At 40.1% G+C, this 22,665-nt stretch overlaps 1 protein-coding gene across 1 annotated transcript; it reads left to right on the plus strand.

Moving 5' to 3' along the window:
* LOC120573262 (alpha-2-macroglobulin-like) lies at nt 1–22,588 on the plus strand. The gene is made up of 37 exons (XM_039822893.1): nt 1–128; nt 2,996–3,083; nt 3,236–3,416; nt 3,620–3,776; nt 4,610–4,662; nt 5,082–5,102; nt 5,853–6,021; nt 6,106–6,190; nt 7,001–7,151; nt 7,375–7,492; nt 7,622–7,731; nt 7,830–7,997; nt 8,219–8,446; nt 9,623–9,686; nt 9,774–9,919; nt 10,712–10,861; nt 11,869–12,015; nt 12,117–12,213; nt 12,335–12,473; nt 12,896–13,121; nt 13,728–13,854; nt 13,993–14,114; nt 14,212–14,263; nt 14,609–14,692; nt 14,921–15,097; nt 15,550–15,625; nt 15,781–15,937; nt 16,773–16,847; nt 19,008–19,167; nt 19,264–19,451; nt 20,073–20,285; nt 20,417–20,535; nt 20,753–20,843; nt 20,924–20,992; nt 21,076–21,181; nt 21,354–21,395; nt 22,407–22,588. The coding sequence occupies exons 1-37, from the start codon at nt 23–25 to the stop codon at nt 22,409–22,411; spliced, it is 4,467 nt and encodes a 1,488-aa protein (XP_039678827.1). The 5' UTR covers nt 1–22; the 3' UTR covers nt 22,412–22,588.
* Nucleotides 22,589–22,665: the final 77 nt, after the last annotated feature.

A 22,665-nucleotide genomic window follows, 5' to 3' on the forward strand; every position in this document is an offset into this window, starting at 1 on the left:
GACGCAGGTGGTCTGAATTGTCATGAACAGGGATCTATATAACGAGCTGGCATGGCTTGAATTTCCAAAAGGAGCGTTGAACCCCGATCAGACAACGCAGCCCAACCGTGGTAGGTGGTCTGAAAGAGGTAAGACTAACACGGAGCTGAAATTGAAACATGACGCTGCTACACGTATCTTTCAGTTAATTAAAGGCGTTCACTTTTGGGGATTTTGTTATTCTACAGTTTTGCGGCGGGGGAATATCGGAAACTCGGGTTCAGCTGTAGACTTCTAAGCAAATGGAGGAGTTTCTAAATGTTGCATTCTTTTATTCCAATTTCCCAAGTTAGCTTGACCAGTGTTGACCAGGCATTTTAGTTTACTCTTATATCCGCGATACATGAAGCACAACGGTGCTTCGCCTATACTGGGGCAGGGCCGTCACAGAAAAGAAGTAACTTCAACGAAGAACAAAAGCTAAAAAGGAATCTGAATGATGACTGGAGAAAACCACACACACACACACACACACACACACACACACACACACACACACACACACACACACACACACACACACACACACACACACACACACACACACACAGGATGGACGCAATTGCGGGATCGATAGGGTCACCCCGAATTGGCCTTGGTCTATTTTAAATTTCTATTTCATTGACCACATAAATTTCGCGATTTAGCCTACTGTATACTTCAGTAGCCGACATTAAGTTATGCCCCCCTTCAGTTTACAGTGGATGTTTTATTCCTTTCAGTCCGTGTTTGTGTCGGCCTACTATTTTATTTTCCCTTGTCGCCCTGTAGGCTTACTTGTTAAGCGTCCTTAAGTTATTACGTTGGTTGCTACAACCGTCTCGCATTACTTTGGCTCTATATGCTCGTGACCTGGTGACAGTGATACCCGGTTTAGCTTACGATACATCCAAAGTAGGCTAATTAACCGTATGCAACGGTACATCTGTAACATTCTTATTGTAAATTAATAATTTCCTGTCTGAGCGAAACTAGACCTCCCTGAAACGGGAACTCCTAAACCTTTACGACAGCAAGTGTGTTTAAAAAATCAAACAAATTCTAGGCTACCGCTTATGTCCAATGGGGCCGCTGAAATAAAAACAAACTACAGTGTTGCGAGCGAGGGGCGCTGGGTAGCCTAGGTTACTGCATGTTATATCGGATTTGTTTAATTTTTTGTTATTGCGAAATCAACTGCGCAATATACATATCGTGACAGGCTGCGGCATATCGCGATAGACTCAGATTTATTTGAAAGAATTGGTTTAAAGAACCGATAGGCTACATTTATATTTTAGTGGTAACTTTTTTTTGATATTCAGTGTTAAATTTGTTCCAATAAAATGTTGGAAATTATTTCCTTTTTGCTTTTAAATTCAACAAGCAGTTTGTTTTATTTTAGCAGAATAGGCCTACTGAAAGCTGCAGAACGTAGAATACTTTAATGTTTATCGCAAGAAATATTGTCACGATATTGAACAACCTTATCTCATATTTTCCTCGTAAATTGTAATTTCCACACTGGGGATCAATAAACAGTATAAATTAAATAAATTTCGTGCAGCCCTGCTGCATACACTACTTATGGTAAGAGTCACCTGTGGCGTTTCTTGACAACTGGGATCACCCAGGTTTCAAGCATTGGGTGCTTGTTGCGCTTGCCGCTAGCAGTTATCTGTTTCTCTTAAATGACTAGAGCAAGGGAAACTGCTACACCCTCGGACAACAGTGATGGCTGCACCTGATTGGACGAACACTTCACATGGGGCGGTCTGCTCCCGATTTTCCAAACTAACAGGCGGCTAGTTTGGAAAATAGTTCAATGTTTATGTGAGAAATAGGCTATGCAGTTGCTGAATCTGTCGTTTATTTGAGATGGGGAAATGGTCAGTTTAAAAGATTTTAATGCATTTGAGAGGTGGCACATTGAGTTGGGTGACCCTGATTTGCATAAAATAGCCTGGAACACAACTATGCAAATGAGGAGGGGTCAGCTCGACACCCTGCTTCTCAAAGTTGCTGCGACACTACCAGAACGCTGCTCACAGACAATGAATGGAAAGCGTAGAAGTTACTCTTCCCAGTGGACACGTACAGTTAGCCTAGCCTGGATCCCGGCTCGCTTGCCTCGCTTCTGCTTCCCCTCGCATCGCCGCCTGGGCATCCTCTCTGCCAGGCTGTTTCACTCCACTGAGCTGGACTCTTGCGACAGTCTTTTAAATGCAGAATCTGTTACATTTTTGGGGATTTTTTTTTTTGGGCCCAAAACTGTTCAAACTTAAAACTGTCATCACAATAAATCATGCAATTCTTGCACAAGGTCAATGCTGCCCTTTTGTTTAAAGGTCCCATGTCATGGTGCTCTTTGGATGCTTTTATATAGACCTTAGTGGTCCCCAAATACTGTATCTGAAGTCTCTTTCCCAAAATTCAGCCTTGGTGCAGAATTTCCTAAATGAGTTTTCCTTAGGATGTGCCATTTCTGTGTCTGTAGCTATTGAAAGAGGGGGGTGCAAGGTGGTGGTGTGACTTTGACCAACTGCCACTTTGCTTGTTTGAAAACCATGGTGTCTCTATCTCTCTCTCTCATGGGTGGGCCAAATTCTCTGGGCGGGCAAAGCAGAAAGGGGATGTTACCTTGTTCCTTATAGAGTAGCAGCAAGGAACTACATTGCACTTTTTTTTTTTTTTTTAGATTTGCATCTCTCAGAATGAGATGTATGAAGTACTGCAGACTGTTTTAGTAACAAACTCTTTCAGATTTATGTTATAGTTTGAATGACAAACTTTCTGGACTTCAAACATTGCCTAATTAAACCGTAAATTGCAGTCCGCATTACACACTACAACATGAAGCCTATAAATTGAATCGTTACATTAAAATCAAATGGCGTATGTAGGGGTGGGTTTGTGGGCTTGGGATTCTCTATCGGAGACTATTAAACAGATGCTGACTCAGGATCTTCACATTCAGTCATGGGTCGTCCTGGGATTCAGATGTGGAAATGGAAACTGTGTGTCTTCTTGAGCTGGATGTGCGTGGGCCAAGCGGTGGCAGGACCGTAAGTTACCTCTACAGTTTAAAAAAATAATAGCCTGTGGTTGAATGAATTGATCATGGGTAAGGATTTTATGCTGCATAATCTTCTGGGTTGGGGTTATTTCCATGTCAGATCCAGTGAGATATGTACTGTATGTGTGTCTGTGGCTGAAGGCAGTACATGGTAGCCATTCCTGCAATTCTTGAATCTGGAGCTGAGACCAAATTCTGTGCGAGTCTCCTGCAGCCCAACGAGACTCTGGAAATGAGCGTCACTCTGATGTCCCAAGAGGCGAATACAACCCTTCTGAAGAAGACATCCAATGAAGAATTTCATAACTGCACTGAATTTAAGGTCAGCAGCTTTCCTGATTTGATTGATTTGCTCATTTCCCAAAATGTGTTTTTAAAAATTGTAACTGGCTGTTGCAAGAAGTGTTTTTTTTTTTTTTTTTTTTTTTTTTTTTTAACCATTCAAGTTACAACAGAGTTAAATATTCAGCAATCTTTTTTTATGGGATATAATGGCTCTTGGTGTCTATAAAATCTTTGTCACAGGTTCCTTTAGTGCAGGATGAAGTGGTGCAGAACTTGGTGGTGGAGGTACGAGGCGACACGTTCTACTCTAAAGAAGTCCGAAAAGTTAAGATCCAAGTCTATCGACCAATGACATTCATCCAAACAGATAAACCAATCTACCTCCCAGGACAAACGGGTAATTTTGAGCTGATGGGTTTTTAACTTGATTTGTTTTTTCTTTTTAATTTGCCACTTCGTTATTGTTCAAAAACCAAATGTATATGACTTGGTACTCAATATGGTACCATATACTGAGACAAGTTTCCTCTTTACAAATTGCAGTGCATGCAGCACTGCATAGAAAATGTATTACAATATGAAATCTTATAGACATTCCCAGGATATAAAAATAAAACTCCACAGTGATAGAAATCTGTCTCCATTTCTGATTAATGATTAGCTCTAACAGGTAGTGAGAAACTGATTGTGTCCCAGAATATCAACAGTAATTTTAACAGGCAGTAGAGGTTAAAAAGGACAGAAGCCCAGAAACATGTTGGCAAATACAGTAAGTGTACGCACTCGCTCGGTTAGTATAAATGAAATTGCTTCTTTTTCCCCTGCTGCAGTTCAGAGCACAGCACATTCTGGCTATTAATAACATGTCCCATGTTGACAATATTTAAAAAGGGGTATCTTGTCTCAAAATTGGTACTATTCCTTAACTGCAGTTTCTGTGCAAAACTATCCACTGTTTTACTGAAATCCAAGGCTGTGTCCAGATTCCTAAATATTAATAGTAATTATGCAGACTGAGCTGAAGGTGAGGTTTCCTTCTTGGGATATTGGGACATTTTCCACTGATTACTTACAATTTGTTCAGTTCTATGGCAGACAACAGAGGGAAGACAAATGGTAAACTATCAATTTATTTTTTATAACCGTTAACAGAAGACCAATCACTGACATGTTAGGATGTTTAACACCGCTTTAGAAGAGCTTCATGTAATCTCTCTGCATGTCTCTCAGTGCATTTCAGAGTCATCACACTGGATACAAAGTTAAGACTTGTCAATCAGCTGGTGAGTGTTTGAACAGTCTTCCTTTTAGGTCTCATTCATAAACCGTATCAGTGATTATGGTTTGATAATGGTAGAGGTTTTAGTTTTGATTGAACCAGAATATGAGCTCCTGGTGAAGCTCTGGGTCAGTAGTACAACCACAGCCCCTTTAGGTAAACCTACCAAGCTGCTTTGAAGGTTGCTGACCCAGTGATGGATCCATTCAAACACGTTTCTCAGTTTGCAACATTTTGTCACACATTATCCTATTTAATTGGAAATGACAGTGGAATCTATACTAAAGATTACAATAGAACTGTATATCTTCAGGAAAAAAATATAAATCAGAATGAATGTAAGAGCTTAAGTCTTTAACTCATGACAATGTGATGAGAAGAATACAAAGCAACTTATTTAAAAAAAAATTTCTTTCTTTACAGTATGATCTAATCGAAATTGAGGTAAGAGTAACATCCACACTTTAACATATGGAGTGTATATTAAACTGTTTTTATTTTTTTCTAATACCTTAAGGCAAAATGCTTCAGTTGACTTATTAGGCTATTAAACGTTCAGCATGTTAATCTCCTAAAAACATGAAGTGACTTATAAGCTGTGAGGCCCAAGCTTTATGGAATTTTTCACTGATTTTAACATTGTGTGGAGGCCTATTTTACAACTTGAACAAAGCATTTATGAGCAATGACAGTAAAGTGTAAGAATTCATGAATGACCTTAGACACCAACATTCTTGCTTTACAGGCTGCATTATCTGATGGAGGTCTTAATTTCTTCAAGTGTTTGACAAAAAGCTCTAGCTCCATTGACAAGCATTTTCTGGAGATATTAAACCACCTAATGTTCATCTGTATTTTTTTTTTTTGCATTGCACAAACTCAAAGACTAGCTAGTAAGTGGACCAAAAGTATATACATATCGAACTACATAAAATTTGCTTTACAAAGGAAATGACACATTTATATACTTTTGCAGCAAATTCTGTACACTCTACTAAGACAAATATATCTGTAACTGGGCACTGATATTAGCCTGCCAGTGCACTTGTGTGTATGCTTCAAGTTTTTATTTGTCCTACTCGTACACTTACACTAAACCATGGCCCACTCTTATCTGCCATGTTGTTGAAGAAATGCCACTCTTCTGTATTCACAAGTTTCATATTGTCACATGTTCTTTACTTCACTTCACAGGATTCTAACAGCAACAGGATTGGACAGTGGCTGAATGAAACCTCCAATAACAGTAACATATTGCAGCTTTCTTACCCCTTGAACTCTGAGGCTCGTGAAGGAGCCTACCAAGTTACTGTGTCGATTGGGTCAGATAAAATACAACACGGTGTCAAGGTGGAAAAATACGGTAATTTATTAATTTTTTCCTATTTTTACCATCCATTTTAATCAATTTAATGAAGCAAACATGCTAATCCCTTTGTGTCCCCAGTTTTGCCTAAATTTGACCTACAAATAAATTCATCTGATGAAGTAAGTATTAATCAGGAAGAAATCAAAGCTGAAGTATGTGCAACGTAAGTAAAAGCTGTTTTGGTCATTACTAGGGTTGGGTACCGAAACTCGGTGCCAATAGGGAACCGGTGCCGACGTAAACGGTAGTAACGAGACCGAATAAGAACAAAAGTTTCGGTGCCTCATTTCGGTGCTTGACTTTACACTACACCTGACAGCATGTAACGTTAGCCTACCTTTAGCTAGCAGCTGGATTAAACACCGGTAAAATGCTGACAGCTAACGTTAAACAGTGTAAAGTGTGACTGTATTTCACTGTGGAGGACTTCAACAGCGGGATGTAACAGTCTGCTCTGCAGCGCAGCAGCTGCCGTTGTCGCAATTCATAGATATACAGTATGTTTATATGGTCGGAATTAAACAACACAGACGGTGCGTTCACTTGCAGCTACCGTTGTCGGAATTAAACAACACAGACGGTGCGTTCACTTGCAGCTGCCGTGGTTGCCTCGTGGTGCATTTACAGTAATTGTAAAATACCCTTTTCCCATCTGGGGTTCAACAGCAATTTACTGGTGAAATAGGTTGTTGTTGTTATTATTAAATCTTTAATTTTGACCATGGCCTTAGCAATAAACAAGTCACTGACTGTTGTTTACTACCCTTATTTTTTTTAACTTTATTGAAAAGTACCGGTTCAGGCACCGTTTAGGCACTGGCACAGTTTTAAGTATCGATTTAGCACTGGAATCGGGGGGGGGGGAACAATACCCAACCCTAGTCATTACTCTTAAATTATCTAAAATGGGTCCAGTTTAGGGAATGGTTTCTTTTCAAGAACAATATTTTTTTTTTTATGTCCATCTAATTAGGTATACATACGGACAGCCTGTGCCAGGCAGTGTTAAACTTAAGGTGTGCCGACCTTTAGATGCCTATATTGGTATACCCCTTGTAATCACCCCTGAACATCCAGAGGGAATCCCTGAAATCCCGATGCCTTGCTACGAAGAGACCAAGCAGGTACAGTAGCCATGGTGACATAGCCCTTACATCCTTCTACAGAATGGACAGTGTACATTTAACACTACATATTGGAAAGTCTTGTCAGTCTGATGTACAAATTGAGGCACGTAAGTTAATTTTTATAGGGTATAAAGTTTTTAAGAAGTAATAAGGGCATGACTTGTGGAAAGTTTGAAATGTCCTTCACTTTTTCCACTTGATTTTATCTTGTGCTTTTTAGACAGACAAGAGAGGCTGTGCCACTTTTATCTTGACAATGTCAACGTTCGCAAAAATTGCACAAAAGGCACTACAGGATGTACTACATCTCAGTGCAAATATGGAAGAGGAGGGGACAGGCAAGTCAATAAATATATTGTACTTATATTTTAAAAGAATTGGTAGGCCTATAATAAAAAAAATGACTATGCTGTGTATTGAAACAATATGGTGTACACATTGTTGTAACATGAAGGCTTCTTGTACAGGTATTTCACGCTCACAGGAGAAGGCTACGGTGATTTCATATGTTGTTGGAAAGCTGTCTTTAACTGACACTCCCAAGATTTATAACAAAGGATCAAATGTGGAAGGAAAAGTAAGTGCATTTGTTCTTCACTTCTTCAATGTGATTCTATACACAGTGCAACTGAAGCAGTGTGCCTTCTCGGTGATACAACGTTGTGCTTCCAACAGGTTAAAGCAGTTTATTACGGTAATGCACCCATTCCTGACATGCCGGTGTTCCTGTTTGAGGGGGAAAAGTGGTCATCGCGTTGGTTACAGAATCTCACAACCGACAGTGATGGTGTCGCCACTTTCTCATTAAGCACAGCTGACTTTAAAGGGGACATCCACTTACAAGTAAGAAGTAGAAACTACAATCTGTAATCCAACATTTATCATAAAATTGATAACACAGTCCATATCTAACACCTCAAATGGTTTCTCAATATGCTGCAACTGACCAAGGTGCCCTATAGGAACGATCGGTCTATACCAAAAAATGATGTTTTAAAAACTAAAGCTTTCTTCTACTTCATCTGCCATGATCTAGTGTTTTTCTTTTTCTTTCTGCTCTCTAGGTTAGCGACACACCGACACTGGGCTACCCTCCTTACAGAACACCATACTATGAGTCTAACGATCACACAGTGTCTTTGGCCACACCTTCTTCTCCTGATACTAAAACAGTCAGCTTCCTGGACATAAAGAAGAAGGATGAACCACTTTCCTGTGACAAAGAAGAAGACCTCTTCATCCAATACACCGTAGTTGGAGAGGCCCAGGGCTTTGTGGATGTGATGTATCTGGTGAGTGGTAGAACTGTTTATCTCACAACTTGCATGGATATGGGGAAGATGTTTTTAAAACGACCTTTACATCACTACCCTGAGATTTTTGTTTGACAGCTAACATTAGGCCAAACCTTGTTTACGGTTACAAGCATTGTACTGGAAACACTGTAAAAATAACTGCAAAAGAAATTCCAGATTAGACTACCTTATCCAAATATTAAAAGCTGAGTGCGTCAAGCTAAATATCCAGTCTGCAATTATAGCCACTGGAGAATCACAAATGACTGTTAAGGGAGAAGGATCAAAATCAATTAACCAGAACTTCTTTATTGTAAACTTTCTAGCCAAAACCCAGCAGCAACATTACCGGTAATGCAAATCAACCACTGAGTGTGGTTGGACTACTGTTTGACCGGGACAGTCCCAATTGAGTTGCTTGTCCCCACAAAAGCCTGTCGGAATGCTAAAATGTCCCGGTTTACACCAACTACTATGAAATTGTCCCGGTTAAACGGTTAAAATGCTGACCGCTAAATGGTGTAAAAGTGGGTCCGTATTGAGTATTCCAACAGCGGGACGTACCACAGTCGGTTAACTGAGATAACTCATTATGTTGTGAGCAGTAGGCCTACGTGTGCTGTTGGCAAAATTGTGTCCTGTCTGACGTGGGCTGGGCTGGCAAATGGTCACGTTAAAAAGCGTGTGCATACACGAGCACAAAGTTTCCCGGTTTTAGTTCTGGGAAATCTCTCTCTGTGTGTCTGTGTGTGTCTGTGTGTGTCTGTGTGTGTCTGTGTGTGTCTGTGTGTGTAATGGGTTCCACACCCCCAGAATGTTATGTTCAAACTTGTAGTTTTCAGCCCCCAACTTGACTTGTGCAAGGTTTTTTTATTTATTTATTTTTTTCCCATATGCAGTAGTATTCTCCAAAAAAACAAATTGTTGAGATTTGTAAAATTGTAAAGCTCCCCTTTAATACATTTTACAGAGTCTCTTACAAAATATCCTGCTCTGGATAGGTTTGTTCCTTTTTTGAATAACTGCTTTTTCAACTGCAACTTGAACAGAAAACATTTTGCCATGAACCATATAAACATATTCCACTATGTACTTTATCACATGACAGAAGCTCACAGCAGAGCGGGCATGTTGCATTACTCATTCTTTGTCATTTTCTTTTAAATTTCCCAGGTCTTATCAAGAGGAGCCGTTGTTTTACAAGGAGTTAAACGGACCGAAGTCAAAGATAAATTGGGTGAGCAAAGTGACTTGTCTTAAAAGTATCCTTTGAACTAGCATGGCTAATCTATTGATCTATGGAGTCATGTGATTGTTGTTTCAGTGAATGAGGGCGAGGTGTCCTTTAAGCTGACAGTGTCTCCAGACATGGCACCAGACGTCCAGGTTGTGGCTTACGCCATCCTCCCCAGTGAGACTGTGATCGCCAACAGCGCTGACTTCTCTACTGAGCAATGCTTCAGTCACAAGGTCAGCCTGAGAAGAACTGAGACATGTGGCAAAGGCTGTTGTGCAGAATCAAAGTGTTTGTTAGTTGTTACAAAACATCAACACCAAATGTAGCTTCTTTTTTTTTTCTTTTTTTTATTTTGGAGAAATTTTTAAGTATCCCACTGAAATGAATTGCATTAACCTCCTACATGTTGGGGCCATGTCTATTTTCTGTCATGACGGACAACCTTTTGACTATTGCATGGGTAGGGTGGTATAATCCATATGCAGTCTTGGCTAGTTATACTAACTCAAGATTATTTATACATTAAGAATTTCCCTTGTCTGATATTTTTTGCAAATCAGTGTAAAGTTCAGTCAGCCAATTTAGGTGGCATGGATTATTTATGTAAATGTTTAATAAATGCAGCATTGATTTTTGGCCTCTAGGCTGACTGTCACTCCTCGAAAGGAAGCACCAACCTTAGCAGAGCAGTGAATGCGGACTGACAACAATATCAGAACCCCCAAATCACACTAGATAAATCATGAGCAATTAAGCGTTTGCAGGACCAACTGCCATGTGGTCATTCCACTGGCAGAAAAATGCTTCTAGTGAAATCGCTGTGTGCAATTTGTGCCCCATAGGCTGAGTCCTTGGTAGTGGACCGGGTTAAGTCTGACCTGTGGCCCTTTGCTGCATGTCGTCGCCTCTGTCGCTCCCTATATTCTATCACTATTTTTTATTTTTTTTACAATCTTAAAAATCAATCTGGTCTCATCTACTACTAAAGTCCAGATGGTGCAATGTGTCTTTTCCGATTGTGTCAGGTGTCTCTGGAGTTTTCTCCGTCCTCGGCTGTCCCAGGAGAGGAGACCATCATGCAGGTTACCGCCCAGCCAGAATCTCTGTGTGGTGTGAGCGCTGTTGACCAGAGCGTCCTCATCAAGGAGCCAGGGAAGACTCTGGATGCAGACAAGGTAACTACTGGAATCAACTAAAACTATATGCATACATAACTTACCTCTGTATAATCTTTTGCAAATCCATCAACCTCCATTTTTACTACTTGTCCCATGGTTAATCTTTCTTCCTTTTCTCCCTCTACCAGTTATACATTGTTATCAACCGTGCAATGCAGCTCAATGCTGATTTTGTTGATACCCAGTTGTAAGCATGCTGTTATGAAAATGCTATAGTATAAGGTTATGATCCCATATGTGAGGTGTAGCCCTCTGTAAGAGTCTGCCTCATGGATAAAGGCAATGGTTTGACATATATACTTTACATCCATGTTTCAAGATATAAGGGTAGGGAATGGCCCTGCCTAATTTCCAATACTATTACTGGGCTGCTAAAATCCGCTTTTTAGGGTTTTGGGGGCATTTTCACCTTGACGACTCAGCCCCAGTCTGGGTAACAATGGAGTCCAGTGCTATTAGCCCACTGTCTATCTGCCCTCTTAAGCGCCGCACTCTCGTCTGCTATTCCCAACAGTAATCCTGTGGTTAAGCATTCCCTTCGAATCTGGACCCAATAAAGACAGTTTGTTTTTTTCCAGATTTTTACAAATTGGACACATACAGAAGTAATTCCCTAATAAACCCCCAGCCAATCCGGTCTGTTTCTTTCTGTTAACCCCACATTAAAAGGTACAATTTCAGTCTTTTATAACCTTATTTCAAATTTGCATAGTCCCACATTAACAGCTAGAAGAACCATGGAACAGGATCTAGGCTCTGCCTTCACAGATCACATATGGGATTCAGTCCTGGATCAGATGCACTCTACCTCCATGTGCGTGGTCATGCTCTTGCACAATTTAAAGTAGGCATCTGAGGATCCTTTTTACAGAATATGGTGCCCCTTGACATGTTTTCAGAAACAAACCAATTTCAGGATATAGAAAGAAGTTTGCCAATTGTCAGATCTTCATAGAACATCAAACATTGTCAGTTTATAACTTTGAACCCAACTTTCTTTTCAGATATTTCAATTGTTGCCAGTCACAAAAATGTCCTATATTCCATATGACGTTCAAGATAGTGAAGAATGTTTGCCTGTGAGACCAAGAAGAGATGTTTTGCCATACCTCCACAGTGATGGGACAGCTGATGCTTATACAGTTTTCCAGGTATTTCCTGCACAAATGAGTGTACAAAATAAAAAATATACTAAAGTTATTGTTGCACATTTATCAACTTTTCAGTAATGCCTGTTTGTTGGATTATCTAGAATGTAGGGATGAAGATGGCAACAAACCTGGTTATCCGAGAGCCTTCATGCCTCAAATACAAAGGAAGAGAATACTACAAGGGCCGTGGTCGCTATGGTGACTTTCTTTTTTGCTCCATCAAGTGATCCATGCTGAATATTTACTTACTCATTAAAATGGATCATTGCTTTCCATTTTTTTACCTAAGGGAATAATTTCTACTTTCTTCCTACCATAGCCATAAGGAAAGAAGTCATGGCAGCTGGTGTCCCTGCAGCTGCTGCGGCCCCTGATATGTCGTCTCCTGATAAATCGCCAATAGTGACAGTCCGCACTTTCTTCCCTGAGACCTGGATATGGGACCTGGTGGAAGTTGGGTGAGTTTTTACCACAGAGTTTTGATGGTAATGTGTTTGAGGGCATTTGTGTGGGTGCACCAGAGTCTCTGACTTATTGCTGTCTCCCTCCACACATGAATAGCATGAAACTAATTTACTGACACTGCTCCTTAGCTTTGAGACTAATTTTAGTCATTTTACAGGCTATTTTCTTTAAAATTGTGTGAAACCCAGTATAACTGCATTTGAGTTTCTGAGATCTCAAGGACACAGCATATGAAACAGTTTCACACTTCTACATTCTTTTAGGGTAACAAAGGGTATATTTTTTTTTTTTCGTTAGTAATCTTCTCACATTGTGTGTTTTTTTTTTTTTCCTTTTTTTGTTTTTGTTTTTTTGACTAATCTTAATCAATAGTGTTTTTCAAGTTTACTGTATGCGTCTGTATCTGCTGATCCAGAGAGTCTGGAACGAAGGATGTGTCCCTCACTGTCCCAGACACCATCACCACCTGGGAGACGGAGGCTTTCTGTCTGTCCCCTCAGGGTTTCGGCCTGGCTCCACGTAAAAACATCACCGTCTTCCAGCCTTTCTTCCTGGAGCTCAGCCTGCCCTACTCCATCATCCGGGGGGAGCACTTTGAACTGAAGGCCACCACCTTCAACTACCTGACCAGCTGCATCATGGTAATTTTATGCTAATTAAGAGAAAACAAAGTGGTGGTGATTGGTCTGCAGGTAATTTGGTCATAAACCAAAGTACTTGGCAAAGTGATTATTTTTATATATAGAATTTACCTGATGATGGATCTAGATGAAAAGTTAAGGGATCACCCAAAAAGTGCTGTTTGTTGTGAATTTTGTATGTCTAGCAGGGAGGGGGGGGGGGGATTTATATCCTGTAATTCTTAATTTGGAAAGCTCTTTGTGTTTATTGCTTGAAAAGTGCTATATATAAATGTTATGATTGTATTAGATAATGACTTTACCCACTCCCTTTTCAATGTGCAATCAATGGCACCTTTTTTTAAAAACATTGAAACCTGTAATTGATTAACTCTACCCACCTCTTTAGCTGGTCCTGTCAACGCCCTCAGCAAGATTCTAGTAAATATTTGGAATACTCCTAATTTAAAGTCTTCAAACTGCTTGATAATTAGAGGTCTCCTTTTTTTATTTTAAACAAACATTTGCAAGATGTTCAGGGGAAAGGTTAAATACTGGAGCATTGTGCTGCAGTTTTTTGCATTTGCCATAAATCTCCAGTTTTAAATTATATTCTCTCTTGAACAGGTCACTGTGACTCCAACCCCCTCCTTAGATTACACCCTCACCCCCCTCTCTGGTGACCAGTACACATCCTGTCTGTGTGGCAGTGAGCGCAAGACTCTCAGCTGGACCATGGCCCCCTCAGCCTTAGGTGAGAGTCAAGCTTTTATCCACAAGGCTGTCAAGGTGGAGGAGCCCTTTTTGATCTCTATGAAATCAGTGAGATCCACATTAGTAACAAAATATCATTGTTCTGAATAAAAGTTTGAAACTGTTTTGTTCTTTTTAGGAGTTGTAAATGTGTCAGTGAGAGCGGAGGCCGTGACATCCCAAATTTCATGTGACAATGAGGTTGTGAGCGTGCCTGAAAGGGGACGAATTGACGTGGTCACACGACCTCTCATAGTAAAGGTTGGTACCTTTTAAAAACAAGATGATGAAGGCAGAACATTTTTATCAATTACCCAAATGGAAACTCTGTAACTCACATTATTTCTTTCCCTCTCAGGCTGAGGGAACTGAGATGACAAAGACCTACAACTGGCTGCTCTGCCCAAAAGGTCAGTACGATTTACACCACGCCTGGCCCATCAAACATGTGAAAAGACAAATACTGGAAGTCGAATAGATTGCATGTTAAAACATGTAATGGAGGTTTTCACTACTTGCAGATAGCACGTAGTTTCAGTTTGATTATGGCAGATTTGCCAACTTTAGCGCAGGTGCATCAGATTGATTTACTGTCATTAAATAAATTTGATCAAAAATACATTTTATCAATTGAAGTGAAAGAACCCTCATTTTTTGTGATTTTATCTTAGTCCAGTCTGACCTGTTTCAATACATGACAAAGACATCTTTGGTTTAGTGCTGAGTGTTTTGTTTTTTTCTCTTTCTGTTCACAGGGGAAGCTTTGACAGAGGAAATGGACATACAACTCCCTGAGAACGTGGTTGATGGATCTGCCCGTGCTTCAGTATCAGTCCTTGGTAAATTAATAGAAATTCATTTTAATTGAGAGTTGCTTTAATCAATTGAACAATGTAAAGTCAAAATACAAAGTGCATTTATACCTTCAACATATTAAATTAGTTTCTCTCTGGATTAACAAAAGGTGGAATAACAACATGAGAACAGTTTGTCTTTCAAGCCCCAGTAGAAAGTAAAGGTCAGGTTAGTTATGTGTTCGGTCTCAGTGATTCCGTGTTTTTGGGCAGGTGACATTCTGGGCCGGGCTCTGAAGAACCTGGATGGGCTGCTGCAGATGCCGTATGGATGTGGTGAGCAGAACATGGCGCTCCTTGCCCCAAATATCTACATCCTCGAGTACCTGAGAAACACACAGCAGCTGACCCCAGCCATCAGGGAAAAGGCTACCAACTTCCTGACCAGTGGTGAGTCTCCGTTTACTTTGGTAGCTAAAAGAACACGTATGCCAAATCTACCGTCTGCTACATTCTGGTGCTGGTTGCACAAAATATAATAAGCAGCGTGCATAATATCTAGACAGTGCTCATCATTCCAATTAGAGATTACAGATCAGGGGCACCCTGCTGGCCTCTGGGTTATGGTGCTGACAACAGGCCCCCCCACCCTAACTTCTAGGCCAGCAGGGCGACCTTGTTGCATGTCATTCTTTCTTTCTCTCCCTTAATTTCCTGTCATCTTTTTACTGTCAGCTGTCCAGTAAAGCCATAAAGTGGACTTTTTCTTTACATCTGTACATTCACACTTAGAGATGTTATAAACAAATTTACCCAAAATCTTGAACTTAAATAAATTATAGGATTTGATAAATCCTATCAAATCTGTAAATGCCCTAATTAGTGTTTCTATTGTTATACAGGCTACCAGAGACAGCTGAACTACAAACATGAGGACGGTGCTTACAGCACATTTGGAGCAGGACCAGGGAACACTTGGTGAGAACATTACTGGTCAATTATCCACAAAGAATAATTAATTATATACTGTATTTACATGTTGTGCAACATTTACCATGACATAGTTTACCTTTTATACTTGCAACAGAGTAGATTTCTGTAGTTTCTCTCTAACTTTGTTTTAATATCCTCAGGCTGACTGCATTTGTGTTGAGATCGTTTGCCAAAGCTCAGGCTTTCATCTACATTGACCCAGCGAACATTGAAGCGTCCGTGACCTGGCTGAAAAGTAAACAACGAAAAAATGGCTGTTTCGAACAGTCAGGAAAGCTCTTCCACAACATAATGAAGGTAATGAAAGTCCCTCTTCACTAGAGTTTGTAGAACAATGACTGATGATAACTGAAACTAAAGGTCAGTATGTTAATTTTACTAAATGACACTTTTGCCGTAGCAGTAGTTAAATGGAAATGCACCATCAGGACTTTCATTCATGTCTCAGTAGTAACAAATGCCAGCCTGGGGCCACCTTCCGCCGAAATTTGAGACGCAAAGGAACAATTTGCAATAGATTATTTTGGGGGCTTTTCCACCTTTAATTTTACAGTATAGCTAGGTGAGGGGGAAGACAAGCAGGAAATCATCAAAGGTCAGATTTGAACCCTGGACCTTTGCATTGAGGCATAAACCTCTATGCTATATGCTCTACCCACTGAGCCAACCCAGCCACAATAATTCCCTCTTAGATTAATTTCACTGGGGGGGGGAAGAGGGACTTCTGTGTTAAATCTACGCCGGGGCTACGTACATGGAGACATTGATCCCTACGCTGTAGACTGACGTGCACCTTTAGAAAAATGTAACTACATGTCGCGACAATGTCTTGGTTCTCCTTCTCCATAAACAACATGAACTCAAGGAGAGGGTTAACTCTTCCTGCTACAGATTTCCGACCGTGGTCAAAAAGCACAGGGGAGACATTTGTTTCTCTCACTATGACTCTAGAGTCAGTACTAGGGATGCAGTGGTTAACCAATTAAAAGGACTGGCATTAGCTATAACTGATAGTGGAGATAGTGAAAGGGGAGAAGAATACTGTTTGGAAAAAAAAAAATCAGGCCAATGATACATTCTGCATCCAGTGAGTCAGACTAGATCACTAATTACTTATGCTTCCTCTTTACAGGGTGGTGTGTCTGATGAAGTTACTCTCAGTGCCTACATCACTGCTGCCTTCTTGGAGATGCATTCTTCCATAGATGTGAGATTTCATTATTTGTAATATGAATGGTTATGTATGTCAAAATTGACCCGGTCTGTTTTGACAGTTTATAAAGCATGAAGTATAAATTATCACCCAATTCTGTGTTAAATCTTCTTAGCCAACTTCTTTGCAACCTTTTACCACTAGTTTTACACTTATATTTTTTTATATATGGTCAAAAAAATGCATTTGTCAAATTATACCTAATTTCTGAGTTAAAAAAAGCTGAAATTATGAATTATTTTGAATCACAATTGAGATCAACGGGAACATATGTTGATGGGTTATCAGACTGGTATAAGTCAAAGTTTAGTGAAAATACAGTTTTGAAACTATTTCAATTTTTCTGGGTAAAAAGTGACCTGGTCTGCTTTGCGTGTTTATAAAGCATAGACAATTATAATTAATCACTCAATTCTGTGTTACCACTTTTATTCAACTTCATTCCAATTGATCTCAACTAGTTTTACACTTATTCTTTTCTATTTTTGGTCAACAGACCTGATTTACATGAAATTATACCTACCTTCTGAGTGAAATGAGTTGAGATCATTAGTTGTGTTTGGATTAATGGCTGGTATGTGACAATTATTATATTCCCAGGTCAAAATTAACTGATGCAATTGTATTCACAAACAACGGAGAGCTACCAAAAAGGGAAAAAAAGATTTACGGAAAGTTTACTTGTCCCCATTTAGGAAAAGACACATCAAAGGTGTTATAACACAAAGTTTACAAAACTGTAGTTTGTGTGTGTGTGTGTGTGTGTGTGTGTGTGTGTGTGTGTGTGTGTGTGTGTGTGTGTGTGTGTGTGTGTGTGTATTGTTATTGTGTGTGTGTGTGTGTTGTGTGTATTGTGGTATGTGTGTTATTGGTGTTGTGTGTTGTGTGTGTGTTTGTTTGTTGTGTGTGTGTTTGGTGTGTTGTGTTTGTTTTTTGTTTTGTTTTGGTTTGTGTTGTGTGTGTTGTTTTGTGTGTTTGTATTGTTGTGTTGTTGTTGTTGTGTATTGTGTGTTGTGTGTGTATGTATGTGTGTGTTTTTGTGTTTTGTTGTGTTTGTGTTTTGTTGTTGTATTGTGTGTATTGTGTATGTATTATTATTGTGTGTGTGTGTGTGTGTTGTTGTGTGTGTGTGTGTGTGTGTGTGTGTGTGTGTGTGTGTGTGTGTGTGTGTGTGTGTGTGTGTGTGTGTGTGTGTGTGTGTGTGTGTGTGTGTGTGTGTGTGTGTGTGTGTGTGTGTGTCTTTGAAAACGGGTCAAATTTGACCCGAAGATAACACAAGGGTTAAAGGACCAGTGGGGGGGGTGTCTATTGGCAGAAATGTTTTCATTAGTGTATAATCACCTGAAACAAAGAATTGTGTTTTCGTTAGATTAGAATGTAGCCTTCATATCTACATTAGGAGTGGGTCCACTTTCAAAGAGCCTGCCATGTTTCTACAGTAGCCCAGAAAGGACAAACCAAACACTGGCTTTAAAGAGAGGGCCTTTCATGTTTTACATTGAAGTGAAGGCCACTGTAGGTTCTCCTATACGCTTGGACAGAAGGGGTAAGCGGAGGTGTATTCAGTTGGTTGCTGCAACCTCACCGCTTGATGCCACTTAAGTAGTAGAAATACCCATTTAGTTTTGAGTACAGGCAGGAAACCCCAGTATTAGGTTGTAGACATGAATGAATCTATTTTTCAAAAATCTGAGCAAAGGATCATTTAATTAGTTAGAATTAAGTTGAATGTAAACCTTGTAGCCTAGTCTTACCCTGTTATTTCTGAAGTTGTTCCATTCTTTTGCGGTGCTTCCTGTCTCACTTGAGTAACAAGCCATCTGATGACTTTATATTTCAAATGTTCTTTAAACATATTTCAGTTTGTTGATTAGTATTGTATGCCTCATTTGACAATGACATTTGTCATAGTGGTTTATTTTGGTCGATGCAAATAGTTTTTTGTTACCTCCTTTATCATTCAGATTAGGAGCACTGGTTAATACTTGATTCCTGGCCTGTTTCTTTTTCCGCTGTGCCCTCACTTTGTCTCTAAAGATCACTTTCTGCTGTTTTGTGTTATTGCCTCCATTTACTGAAGTCGTTCATTTCCCTGAATATAGGAATTTGTTAACTCAGCGGCGAAAGACAATGTATTCTTTTAATCTTTTCTAGGGTCCTGTGAAGCAGAGCTTGTCTTGCCTCGAGGAGTCCATCAGTGACCTCAGCAACACCTACACCACAGCTCTGCTGGCGTACGTCTTCACCCTGGCAGGAGACATGGAGACCCGTGCTCACCTACTGAATCACCTAGACACTGTTGCATTACAAGAAGGTGAGTCCTCCTCCTCCAGGAAATCATTCTGGCTTCATTACTGTGACAAAGCTTACCCTGTGCCTGTTGGTCTCATTGTGGATGGCTGTTTTTTAGGAGGGTTCCTCCACTGGTCTCAGACAGCAACAGAAACGTCAGCCTCTCTGTCTGTGGAGATCAGCTCCTATGTGCTGCTGGCTAAACTCAGTGCCTCTCCGACTGGTGAAGACCTGGGCTACGCCAGCCGCATCGTTAGATGGCTGACTAGCCAGCAGAACTATTATGGAGGATTCTCCTCCACACAGGTACAGCCCAGACAGGGTTAAGCTGGACTTTGAGTCAAACATACAGTAATCTCTTCTGGGACAAATAAGATGAAACAAAGTTATTGTATGGCTTAGCCTTGACCTTAAGCCCAAACAATGGCATGGCACAAGAAAAACAGCCCTATTTTCACGTTTGTGACAATGCATTTTTCTGCTTCTTCAATTTAATGTTTCTTTAGATGTTGTATTTAGCTTATGAAGTAAAGGATCATTTTATCCACTTATAAAAAACACTAACTCCTTCAGTTTATCTTTCAAATTATTTTAAAACTGAAACTCACATTATTTAGACATGCATAGTTCTCACAGGACAGCGACATTGCCCGATACCTCAACAGTTAGTGTCAGTTAAACCATACTGAGAACAATGGCATTGGTTTAGCCAATTAACTACAAATAAAACAAATGTGCATGCTATTGTCTTAAATGGTAATTTTCTTAATTGATTTCTGTATGAAAATCAACAATTGGAGAGACCTGAAATTGATAAAAGTGAACTCCTACATATGAAAGCTGCTACAGGTGTAAACAAAAGAACATTTACATTTGTATAAATTTAAGCACATAAGTATTAGCTATTTTCTTTTGTGTGTGTTGTAGGACACCGTGGTGGCTCTTCAGGCTCTGGCTCTCTACTCCACTCTGGTGTTCAGTCCAGAGGGTTCAAGCACAGTGACGGTCCAGTCTCCCAGTGGCCAGCTGATGTTTGATGTGAATCAGAACAACAAACTGCTCTACCAGGAGAAGCAGCTGCAGGACGTGACAGGAAAGTACAGCCTGGAGGTGAAGGGCACTGCATGTGCAGCAATACAGGTCAGTGGTCAGATGTACATAAACCACCAATCCTGATGCTTCATACTGTACATTTGAACCAATTTGAGCAAAGAAAATTCTTGAGATTGTTCGTTCACTTTTTATAAATATTAATTACTTTCCTTGTTTAGATTTCTCTTGTCTATAACATCCCAACTCCTGCTGATGTTACCACTCTCAGTGTTGAGGTCAAACCAGAGGCCGACTGCACCAGCAAAAGACCCAAACTCAGTCTGAACCTAACATCCCTGTAAGTAATCAACAAGAAGATCCACACATTGTAGAATACTGAAGTTTTTGGCAAACAATCCTCTGCATCTACCGGCTTGAACTATGTAACTGTTGGTGGATGGACAGGGGAGGAATGTTTACAACTTGGTAGCTAAAACTCAGCTCACACAAACTGTAAATGGAGCCTTTCCAAAACACCAGATTGACATCACATTTTTATGGTACTTTTATTACAGATATAGTGGAAAGGAGTCCAGCACAAACATGGTTATCCTGGATATCAAAATGCTCTCTGGATTTGTCCCAGACCCAGAGTCTTTGAACATGGTGAGTGATTACAGTAACTTTAAACTGAGTATTTGTGTCAGTTGTTGTCATGATAACAGCTGATTAATGTCTCCTCACAGCTCAAAGGTGCCCTGCTGGTGGATCGTGTTGAACAAAAGGAGGATCATGTTCTGGTGTACATACGGGAGGTGAGAGGGATTTAAAGTGACAAACAAGAGATGATTCTCTCCAGATTAGTTACTGATCATGTCGTCTGTTTTTCTTCCAACAGTTACCGAAGGACATAGGCATCAACCACAGCCTGAAGCTCATACAGGAGCACCAAGTGCAGAACCTGAAGCCAGCCGTGGTCAAGATCTACGACTACTACCAGCCAAGTAAATCAGTTCTCTCTCAACCTCATTCACAGAAGTCACAGCACACACTGCTCCGTGGTAGCTGTACAACAACCTGAACAGTTATCAGAATAGTCATTTATATGTTAAATATTATGGGCTATTGAACATATGATGCAAGTTTGACTCATTTTCTACTTTTTTTCCCCTTAAGGTGACCAGTCTGATACAGAATACATTCACCCTTGTGTAGCAGGTAACCAACTATAATAACATACAGAAGCACTATGACGTATGTAAATTGGAATTGTTTAAAAGATTGTAAAAGTGCCAATTTTGTAACCTAAAACCAAATGAAGCATACAACTAGTGTAGACTGTAAAGCCCAGCTCACACCAAAGAGTTGCAACGAGGAAAAAATATTTTAGAACCTTGCAGCAGTCTGATGGTGTCGCCTGCGACTCAGCTTGTCAAGTCGCCATTGGCTGGTTTTAGAACATAAGGCACGTCACCTGTTTGAACAGCCAATTAGCTCGTAGCGAAGTCAGCTGGTCGAAAATGGCAGTCGGGACGATACTTTTAATTTTCCTCAATGGTTACATCTGCCCTCTTTTCCCTTGTCAAGAGAATAGTGTTACTAAGAAAACATACACTGTATATCTATGGGATGTAGCTCACCTGTTTCCAAGAAGCAGTGTTATCATCAGCTGTTTCCCTGGTGACATGCTGTCTCGATAGTTAATGTTTGGCTGATTACAGGTGACACCAGATCCCCTAAACGATGGAACTGCTGACTAGATGGGAGAAATTGACAAAAGAGGGGAGATCTCTTGTCTGTTATGTTATGTGGGACGACCTCTAGCTCAGCCGGTAGAGCGTGCGCCCCATGTAGGCTGAGTCCTTGACAGCGACAGGCGTTCAAATCCAACCTGTGGCCTATTTGCTGCATATCATTACTTCTATCTCCCCCCCATTTAATGCCATTTTCCAGATGCTCTATCAAATAATAAACTAAATGATAATGGACTGCTCCAAATTCTTTTTATTTATATTTTTTTCTAATTCATTACTACTGGAAATTAACTATCCTCATTCATATGGTACAAATTATATCCAGTTCAAATGGAAGTAGGTCTACAGAGTCGTTGCTATGAAGAGGATACACTGTCTCATATAGTAGCATTGGTGTAAACTGTCAGGTGTCAAATCTTTGGTATGAACAGGCTTAAGTCTTCGCAATGAATTTTATTTTTCATTTCTTTTGCAGCTTGAAGAGCGTGTGGTCAGTCGTCCAGAAGATTCATATTATGTACGAACACCATGTCTGTTTGTATTTCCTTGTTAGTATTCTGCTACAACCCCTTACATCTGTGTAACTACTGTGTCTGAAGTGAAATGCATGCATAATGGACAATTAAATGTGACGTTAATGTCCTGCTTGAAACTGGGCTTTTGTTGAACCTTTTCCATTGTTTAATCTTTCTGCTGTGTATTTATCGTATGTGTTTTATCCAAAGACCAGAAGT

Source organism: Perca fluviatilis, chromosome 2 (genome assembly GCF_010015445.1).
Source record: "Perca fluviatilis chromosome 2, GENO_Pfluv_1.0, whole genome shotgun sequence".
Taxonomy (NCBI): Eukaryota; Metazoa; Chordata; class Actinopteri; order Perciformes; family Percidae; genus Perca; species Perca fluviatilis.